This window comes from Otolemur garnettii, unplaced genomic scaffold, assembly GCF_000181295.1.
Source record: "Otolemur garnettii isolate 467f Iridium unplaced genomic scaffold, OtoGar3 scaffold00032, whole genome shotgun sequence".
In the NCBI taxonomy this organism is placed as follows: domain Eukaryota; kingdom Metazoa; phylum Chordata; class Mammalia; order Primates; family Galagidae; genus Otolemur; species Otolemur garnettii.
Window position 1 is genome coordinate 15,443,605 of NW_003852427.1, and position 10,956 is coordinate 15,454,560.

The window sequence follows — 10,956 nt, forward strand, 5'->3', positions numbered from 1 at the left end:
GTATATGAATTTAGAAAGTTTTAATTATGAAGTCATGTATATGACATTATACATTGGAGTACTAATTCATCTGCTCACAAAATATGGTTGAATGTCTACGGTCATTATTATTTTCAAATAAGAAAACAAACCAAGATAAGTCCAAGGTTCTACGTCATGGGAAAGGGAATGTGTACAGGTAGTACAAGGAGGTGCAGTCCTGTAAAGCTGACCTGAAAGCAGGCATGATTTTGACTGTGATAGCTTCTTCTCACTTCCAAAGAAAGGGGCACCAAATTAGAATTCAGCAGTTCAGATTCTATTTGCAGCTCTGGCACTGATTAGCTGACCGTGTTCCCCCAGCTAACTCAGTTAGTACCTCAGCTCCTTCTTTTACTCATCTAGGAAAGATGAATATGGAGCAGAAATAAAGGGCAAAGGGTGGAGGTGCACCAAATAAAACGTATGCTCAAAGTCCAAAGCTTTGGATTATATGATAGATAGATAAATAAAATAATACAAGATAATTTGTTTCATTATTCTCTACAGAACAAATGTATGGTGCATAGATTTTTCTCTTTGAACTACTGAAAATGATCAATATAAAGAAGGAATTAGGTATTGGATAATGTCAATTTCCACCTGTTGAAAACACTGTTGAACATTTCAAAAATTATACGTACTTTCCAGAGGGTCATAGTACTGGAAAACATGTATGTTGTCCAGCTGTTGGGATAGAACACAGTAATTAGAGGGGAGAAACAACAAAATTAAATCAAACTGGCTGTAGAAAAGAAGCTGCTGAGATAAATATAAAATGGTCCAAGTTCCTTTTACAACTCTAGGATATTAAAATATAGAATGGAAATATGGAACGGATGCCAAAATACCTTTTTTGAATCTTAGTATAATCTAAAGAACTTTACAAACTGAACTTAGCTTATTTGCATCTGATTATTTTGATATTAGCAGAGCTGTCCACGTAAGACACTTTCCTCCAGTTCCACTTTAACAAACGATTGTCTGATTGACCAGAAAAACATGTACTTGCGTAGTACTAGCATAATGCCACGATGTATTTTCATTGTTACAAGGGGATTGTGACCCACAGGTTGAGAACCTCTAAAGAAGAAGCTGTGCCTACACAGATTGTTCCCCCATCAGTCCCTACTCACCCATACAGTCCTTAGGGAGGTGTTCTTAGGAACACAGATTGTTCCTAAATCAGTCCCAACACACCCATCTCTCTGACATACAGTCCTTAGAGAGGACCTAGCATGGACCAACCATAGAGAAGGAATCTCCAGGATGAATCTCACATGCTGTGTCCAATTATATATTATTTCACAAGTATATCTGGAACAAGTGAACACACTGACCTGTGCTACTAATGCCACAGTCTTCCCCAAATGCACACGTTAAAAAAAGGAGGACCCACGAGGTCAGGAGAGTATGAATAGATAGATGAGGGGAAGGGAAAGGAAATATTCTTAGTGGCAACACATGAAAAGATATCGTGGCAATACCATTAGGGAAACATCTACATAGTATTTCCACTTAGGAAACACCCTAAAGATGAACAGTCTGATGAACCCATCATCTGTTATATATGTGAGAACATTCTAGAAGAAGAGAAAAAAAACTTCCCTGAGGAAACACTGATCATATTCACATAATTTTAGATTATTTAGACCACTAGACCATTCCTAATCCCTAGGCCCAGAACAATGCATGAAATAACACATTTCACCAAATATTGGTTGAATGCATTAATTCATGAAAAAATATACAAATGTGGTGATAAATAAAATTAAAAAATAACTAAACATAAATGTTTCGCAGTGTGACAGAAAAGACACAATCATGCTTAATTAAAAGTTTTTTCTGTTTGGAAACACATTCCAGTACGGGGGGTCAAAACATGTCTTATAAAATATCAGATTGCTAACAAAATGGTTCAAGTTCCTTTCACAAGTCTAGGATATTAAAATATAGAATGGAAAAGTAAACATATTCACTGCAGGCACAACATGAGGTATTGCAGATTCAGTTCCAGACTAGTGCTCTAGAGTAAATATTGCAATAACACTAGTCACAAATATTTTTGGCTTTCCATTGAATATAAAAATTATGTTCAACCTATACTACAGTGAGTTAAATGTGGGATAACATTATGTCTAAAAATTATATATACCTTAATTAAAATACTTTATTGTTAAAAAAGGCTAACAATCATTGAGCTTTACAACTTATGAATTGTTTATTTCTGGAATTTTCCAAGTAGTACTTTCAGAGTGAGGTTGACCACAGGTCACAGAAACTGCCGATGAGGGAGCACTACTGTACTCACTTTATTTTATTGTTGTTAACAAGGTTTTTTGAGTTTCTGACATGGGTTTCTGAACATTAGCATTTGCACATCAACTTTTCATATTACCCTGGTTCTGATCTGGTTATCCCTGCAGCTCCAGAATATTTATATTCATGGAAAATAGGGAGTCACTCTGTTAGGAGAAGGGAGTCTCTGGAACGTGTCCTGAGGTCCTATCTTTGCTGGCTTCCTTATTTTTACTTATATTGCATGTTTTTGAGGGTGGCAGGAGTGATATAGGAAAATTATAGGTGGGGATGAAAAGCACCAGAGTAGTCAGTAGTTTACCTGCTGTCTTGTGTTTTGTTATTTTCATGTTGTTTTTCTTCATGTTGAGTCTTTACTGTTAAGTAAATGACACAACTATTGTCTATGATGCTTTTTCTTATTTCTATTTTTCTAATTTCCCTCATGAAAACATCTTGAATGCCTTAAATCTCAACACAAATCCTTACAAAAATCACTTATCCCGCTGACATCACCATCCTGTTCTTCACATTCCTGAAATTATTATTGCCATTCTTATATGTCACAAACTAGGCACGTCTCATCACTGATTCGTCTCTGTATTAACTTTCTCTGACTTCTTTTCTCTTCTTTCAGGTCCTTGTGGTCATACTTCATAAGAAAATAATTTGCATGTGCATGCGGTACCTGAGTTAAGTATTCCAGACCAGGAGGGCAGTTTGGCACAGGAGGTGGCCCTGGCATCCACACACCTGCAACAGGCTGATTCAGCACAGGGTATTCACCAGGTGGATACTGGATAGGATCAGTTGGCTGGCCCAAAGGGAAGGTACTGGGCTGCTGTGGACTGTAGTATCCCATAGGCAGGCCTCCTGGTTCGCCTGCAGGTGGAGGGACAGCTGGTTCTGGTGGTCCTGTGTTCAAAACAAATGGAAGTGTTATCCATTTTAAAAATTATATTATAATGTTAAATTATGTTAGTATACATTTTTAACTTATAATTTACAACTTTATAACTTTGAATTTATTATATATTATATTTTTAACATATTATTTTTACATTAAGATGAAATGGATCACACAACATCCATCGATGTTTGACGATTGCCATCTTCTTGCTGTGTCCTCACTCAGTAGACAGACAGGTCTTGCTGTGTCCTCACTCAGTGGACAGACAAGTTATCTCTCTCGTGTCTCCTCCTATAAGGCGACCAATTTCAAGATGAGGCTCCACTCTCTCATTCTGATTCCCTTTGAGGGGTCTCACTACCAAAGACCACCATGTTAGGGCTTCAATATGTGAATTTGGGGGGGAAATAAACCTTCAGTCTATGGCACTTAACCCTCCAATATTTCTCCCCACTTTACTTTTAGAGATCTAGGCCAGGTGCAGTGGCTCCTGCCTGTAATTCTAGCGCTCTCAGAGGCCGAGGTGAGCGATCTCTGAGAGTTTGAGGTTGCTGTGAGCTGTGATGACGTCATGGCACTACTGGGGGAGACAAAGTGAGACTGTCTCAGAAAAAACAAAAACAAAAACAAAACAAAGCAAAACAAAAAACAAATACTTCCAGAGAGCTCATAAGTAGTAAACCACCATAATAATGAATTCGCACACAACAAACAACTAATGATTGACTTTAGGATGTCTTTTTTATGAAAGTCTCAAGATAAGCAGTAGTAACTCTGAATTGACAATTCTATTTATTTAAAATTCAAGGCATTGTAGCAGTAGATATGAGAATGCCTATGCTGCTCAGACACACCTCTAGTTACCAAGAGTTTTTAAATAATTTTAAACTTTAACCATTTTTTCAATTTTATTTTGCTTTCTATGGTTTTAGAATTCATTAAATAAAATATGCAAGTAAATGGGCCCTCTTTGTCTACTGAGAGATTTGCTAAAGCCTCTAAATGATTCCTAAGGTTTTGTAGCCCTAAGTGAAATCCTGTGAGTAGTAGAGTCACAAACGGCCCACTGGTACTTTTCTCTGAATTGCCAGGAAGGCCAGGGTCAGGTTTAAACTTGCCTCCTCTCACAGATATTTTCAAAAAGACCATCTTGTGAAGAGTCTTTCAGTTAAAGACAAAAATACATCACATAAGTCAAGCTATTTCATCTCATCAATACACCATCATTTTTCAGCATTCCTGGGGGATTGGTCCCAGGACCTCCTTACAGAAAAAGGTGTAGTGTTTGCATATAAGCTAGAGATAGCTTCTCATACACTTAAAAAACATCTAGGTTAATCATAATACCTAAACAATGAAAACTCTATGTAACTAGTTTCATTGTTTTTATTTTTTCTTGAACATTTTCTACGCTTGATTGATTAAATCCATGAATGTGGAGCCCACAGATAGAGTTGTCCTACTATACATCTATAATACTTCAGTTAAAATTAAATACAACTTTATGTTAGCATATATTGTATCCTAGCTAAGACCTGATCTACAAAATCTGCTGAAGCTTTGGTGCCTAGTCATGAAAGGAGTTTGAGAAAATGGAACTAGATTTTGTAGATTTCAAAGGTGGGTATTTAAATTTGCTACTTTCAAATTTAGGGGAAAATCATTTGAAAATACATTTTCTGAAATTGTGATTCAACATAGAAAATGCTTAAAAATAATCTGTAGTTTGTAATAAAACCACAAATTCCTGAACCCTATTCTAATCTATGGAATAAGAACCTCAATGTCAAAAATATAAGAAGCAAAATATCTTTACTTATTTATTTATTTATTTATTTATTTTGAGACAGTTTCACTTTGTCACCCTGGGTAGAGCACTGTGACATCTATAGCTCACAGCAACCTCAAACTCTTGGGTTGAAGTGGTCCTCTTGCCTCAGCCTCCCGAGTAGCTGGGACTATGGGCGCATGTCATAACATCCCGCTAGTTTTAGAGATGGGGTCTCACTCTTGCTCAGACTGGACTCGAATTCCTGAGCTCAGGTGATCCACCAGCCAGAAGGGAACATATATGCACTGTTGGTGGGATGGCAAACTAATACCACACATTTGGAAAGAAGTATGGAGAATCCTCAGAAATAAAAGTAGACCTTCCTTTTGATCCTGCAATCCCATTACTTGGTATCTACCCAGAAGAACAAAAAATCATTTTGTCGTAAGGACATTTGTACTTGAATGTTTATAGCTATACTCTATAATCACGCTTTATCTGACAATTTTCCTATATTGTACTTCAGTGATTCTCAACATGATGTACATGATCTATCTTCTATTCACCAATCACCCTGTGTCCTAGAACCTGGATTATACTAGATCAGAAACTACCACTTCTAAAAAGCAAGTACTGGGTATAAATCATGTTCTGCTCTTGTGGGAAATATATGTCTATTCTTCTCTACATATACAGAGAAAATTAGCCAGAAGTAGAAGACATCCTTCAAGTTAAATGCCAAGATAAATTGAAAACATGATCATACAGAGTGTACAACTAATGATTTCTCAGTTATAAAATATAGTAAAAATTTACTATAATTGTCTTCTGTGGCTGGACTCTACATACTTATGATGACCAATACAAATTGTGTCCTTGTAATACACAGTAAGAAACATGTGGTTGAAATATTTGATTTAATGAATTCATTTAAATTCAACTACATGATATTTATGTCTATTAAGAGACTGGATATGTGTTCCTACCAAAAATGATTTTGTTCACTATTTTTGCTTAAATGAAATAGCCAAGTATTGTGACAGATAGATGTAGTCCCAGCTACTTGCAAGGCTGAGGCAAGAGAATTGCCAAGCCCAAGACTTTGAGGTTGCTGTGAGCTGTGATGCTTCAGCACTTTATCAAAGGCAAGAAAGTGAGACTCTGTCTCACACACACAAAAAAGTGTTAATAAGTAACTCTCATTATATATAGTCTATATAAAGAGAAAATGGAATGATATTTTTGAAATAAAAACAATTAATTTTTTGAAATAAAAAACTGATAATATTTGAAACTCAGACTTTATGAGGCAGTGTTTCCTACATCAGTATTGGTAAGACAATGCTCCATGAAAGGGTTCCTTACTGTAATAATATAATTGCACAAGGTAAGCGTATGATGTTTGTTTAGTTTTGTTTTTCTGCAGAATCCATCATGATCCTTAATGGCAATTGCAAAGCTGAGAAGGGAGTGTAATATACTAGTTTCCACTCATAATTTGATCATATTTTTCTCCTTCTCTATTATACATGCCTATATCAAATGTCATTCAATTATATTTCATAGAAATACTAATCTAGACTGAATAGCCCCAAGATTTAAATTGTAATTTTTTTCTTGCTTATTGATTCTCAAATTTTATATTAAAATTACATGATAATCATAAACTTATTATGATATAATGTGATATAATGACTAGTATTCTTAGATAATATATATGACTTTAAATTGCGCTGTTGGTTTTAAAAATGGGTTAAAAGACAGGGAGAATATCTGGTATCTAGTCCAATTTTGGACTCTAAAACACAAGTTTTAAAAGAATTAAAGTATATTCTTCATGACAAAACTTAACCACATACTTTTCCTCATTTCTTTGCAAAGACATCATTACTTTTCTCTCACATAGCTGTAATTTAACATGGTTTCTAGTTACCATTATTTTTTCTTTAGTAACTACTTACTCTCTATCAAGAACTCTGTGTTCACTACCCTGTAAAACTGCTATTCTCAGAGTTCCTAGGTCGACTCCCTTGTCCCCCCCTGTTCTCTCTCCCTCTCTCACCTCTCCCATTCCCTCTTCCTTTTACATGCTATTCTAAGTGATCTTATGTGGGAAGAATGCCCACATAAAACTAGCTAAATGAAATGTGCTCTTTTAATTCCAGAAACTGAGCAAAGACTTGTAAGTATTGTGCATTTTGTAGAGGCCTAGGCTGCCTGGGAGAGCATGGCAAAGCCTGTAGGCAAGGTGGTAACAACCTCTTGCAGGGAACTCTGACTATGCAGTCAGTCAGCCTGCCAGATAAGGGTTTATATGGCCCATCTGTGCAGGAGGCATGGCTCAAAGGTTGATGTGAGTGAAGAAAAGCTCCATTGTAGAAGCCGGTGGCCTCCAAACCACAAGAAAACAGAGTCACTGAGCCTGTTTCTAGGAAACTTACTTGAGTACATGGAAGAAAAAAGTTTTACTTCCCTGTTTGTCCTGACCTTTAACTTTGACAATGGAAGTCAGATGATGCAGGGTAGCTTTAGGTCTTTAGAGGAATAGCTGGAAGCTAGCTAGTCTTAAGATGGTTATCTTACTTTTGAACTTTCTGTCTTTTCTATAGTCTAACATAAGAATAGAGAATGTTAAGATTGTTGATTAATGTGGTGTATGTGACCAGCTCCCTATAAAAGGTGGTCGAGAATAAAGATGATTTGCTATATGCCACCCAAAAGTCTGTGGTCATTTCTTGCTTTCATATAATCCCAGGAGCCAGCTTACACCTGCAGCCAAGCTGTCTGACTCTCCCTGCAAGAAATTACCTCCTAACAATTTTAGTAACATCAATGTTTTTATTGACTTTAGTCATTTATGAACCCCATATCCCTATCCCATATTAGTCTGCTGTGCTCCGAACTTGCATTTCCAATGGCCTATAGATTTCTTCCCCTGGATAACCACTAGACATCATCATATATTACACACACACACACACACACACACAAATATATATATAACCCTATCACATATTATACACACCTACACGTATGCACATATACACACACAACATTAATCGATAAGCTGAGTTTAGTGGTGTGGTAGGGTACAAGATCAATATATCAAGATCCAATTGTATTACTATGCAATAAGAATGAATGATCTGAAAAAGGAAGCAAAAGTACAATTCTACATACAGTGACAACAAAAATTATAAAATACTCAATTATTACTTGGTTTAAAAGGAAGTATGAGACTTGCATATTAACAAACATTGCTGAAAGAAATTAATGAAGTCTTAAATAAATGGAAAAGTTTGACCCCCAAAAGGGTCATGGCCCACAGGTTGAGAACCACTGGGATAGACAAATGGCCAACAAACATATGAAATCAGAGATTTCATCAGCCCTAATCATCAGAGAAATGCAAATCAAAACCACTTTGAGATATCACCTAACCCTAGTAAGAACAGCCCACCACATCGCAAGGTTCCAAAGCTGCAGATGCTGGTGTTGGGTCTGTCAAAGGAAGAGCTAAAGGTATCATTTAGATACCTTTGATATCATTCTCTTGCTTGGCTGCATTGGCTAGAACTTCCAGCACTGTGGTGAACAATAGTGGCGATAGCGGACATACTTGTCTGGTTCCAGTTTTAAGCAGGAATGTTTTTAGTTTTTCTTCAACTTACTTTCCAAAATGACTATTAAAAACCAACAAATTTATACTGGCAATGTGTATGCACTTGTTCTCCTGTGTTGTCAGCAAGTCGTGCAGTCATAAAAATATGTGCTAGAACAACAAGCTCTTAGTCAGCATTCTAGGCCGTTCGCTTCCATTTCTCTGCACTCCTCCTGCCCTTTGTCATATGAAGGCTTCACACAACCTGTGACCACTTGCATTTGGACGTATAATTCTTCTTTCTATGCACAGTCTCTTCTCCTTTGTCTTCAACTGTGAAATTCTTATCATGACAACAAAACTTGACTTTCTCAAACAAGGCTTTTCTCAATTCCATAACAAACCTTGCTACTGTTTTCTGTTCCCTTATAATAGTCTATTCATATTTTCCATAATGGAATATAGAGAATTTCATCAGTGTTTGTACAACTCCATTCCACTAATTTGTAAATCCTATGAAAACATGAATCTGTTCTAAAACATATAGTACAACCGTGCATCCTATCGGCATTCAAAATTTATTTATTGACTCAATTAATTACTTAATTTAAAAAGCACTTTAATTCTTTGTTAGTTTGGTGGAGGGAAAAATATGTTTCATCAATAGTTAACCCACCTGGTACGAAATGAGAATTATATTGGGGAGGGTCATCTGGCCTTGGATCTGACAATGTTCCTTCATTTTTCATTTCACCTGAAGGCTGCTCAAGACCTGTGGGGGTTACATCTTGGAATAAAGAGAGTAGACATGAGTCACAAAGGAAATGATCATATGATAACAAAATACATTCATTCTTGTTGGTATGCATCAAGGAATATAATAATATGAAGATATTCACATTTCTTTTTTCTTTCTTTTTTTGTTTTTTGCAGTTTTTGGCTGGGGCTGGGTTTGAACTCACCACCTCCAGCATATGGGGCCAGTGCCTTACTCCTTTGAGCCACAGGTGCTGCCCCAAGACATTCATATTTCTTATAAAAACATAATTAGACATATAGTATACACCAAACCATTAATAAATTTCATTACTGCACATAGATTAAAAATTAAGCTAAACAATTATATTGAGCTTGTGATCAAAGCAAAGCATTTTCTTACTAATGGTCCAGCTGAACTGATGCTGACCTACATAGTAAGTAGTAAATTCCTTGCACAACATCAAAAATAATTTTTCCTACTATACAATGTGAGAAAATAGATAGACATATATAGAAGTTTTAATTTTATTTTTCTTCTAATCCTTTTTGGAAAGTGATGTCTAAATAAATCAAAAGATACACTCATACATACTTAATAGTGTAGAAAGCAGAGGTGCTACACACAGTTCAGTTAGCGATACTTTGGAGCACATCTCCAGTGACTCATATTTTTACTGAATTCTGGGACTGGAGTCATTTTTAAGATGTTACACATGATCTTCTTGTTGAGATTAGAGAAATTTCTCCCTAGACTCACTATGGGAAAATTCTCAATTTCCTAAACAACTAGTTGAATTTGTCTCACAGAAAAACAAATACCTTAAATGTGGTGATATTTTTCTCTTTTTATCAGTTATTAGAAAATGCAAGCTCTGCCTTCAGCCCTCTCTTCCAAGGCAGGATGTCATCGCAGGCTCTTTGCTAATTACTACCACCTCCCTTTGCAGACGTGCTTTCCTACTCTTACTTTTCTCTGCCCTCATTTGCCCCACATATATTAAAGGACAGTTAGCACATATGTTCTATTATAAGTCTTTTTAAAATTCTTTTCAGATAAAGAGAGATAGTAATGATCATATGCATAAATAAATAATAAATAATTAAAAACTCCAAAATGAAACAAAGAGCCCTTTTAAGGAAAACAATCATATCATTCACATTTTAAAATGAAGCATATGCCAATTTATTTACAAAGACTCACCTGACATTTTGAAGAATTACAAATTAATCCTGAAAAATAAAACAATTTAATGCCTTAAAATATATACATACTTTATATTTACTATTACTACTCAGTGATATATAAAACATGTTCTGTAATTTTTATAGCCACTAGTTACCTTTCATTTATTCATCTATGCATTCATTATGCAACAAATACTTACTGAGCAGCTATTATATACCATGCACAATTACAAATGTTCAGAAGGCAGCAATAAACCAGACATACACTCTGTTGACCACTCTTCTGAAGCTCCTACTCTTATGGGGAAAGATTTTTTAAAAGTCAACAAATATTGGCTTGGCACCTATAGCTCAACCGGCTAAGGCGCCAGCCACATACACCTAAGGTGGCGGGTTCGAATCCCCAGCCCGGAC

The 10,956-nt window shown here is 35.9% G+C and overlaps 1 protein-coding gene across 1 annotated transcript in view; it reads right to left on the reverse strand.

The window, feature by feature from the left end:
• The window catches only part of LOC105886952 (phospholipid scramblase 4-like), a 19,497-nt gene extending 10,117 nt beyond the window's left edge, over positions 1 to 9,380 (reverse strand). The window contains exons 1-3 of the mRNA XM_012804934.2: positions 9,275 to 9,380; positions 3,005 to 3,231; positions 663 to 705 (exon numbers count right to left, since the gene is read on the reverse strand). Coding sequence (XP_012660388.1) covers positions 663 to 705; positions 3,005 to 3,231; positions 9,275 to 9,347 — 343 coding nt within the window. The 5' untranslated portion in view covers positions 9,348 to 9,380. The remainder of the gene's footprint in view (positions 1 to 662; positions 706 to 3,004; positions 3,232 to 9,274) is intronic.
• Positions 9,381 to 10,956: the final 1,576 nt, after the last annotated feature.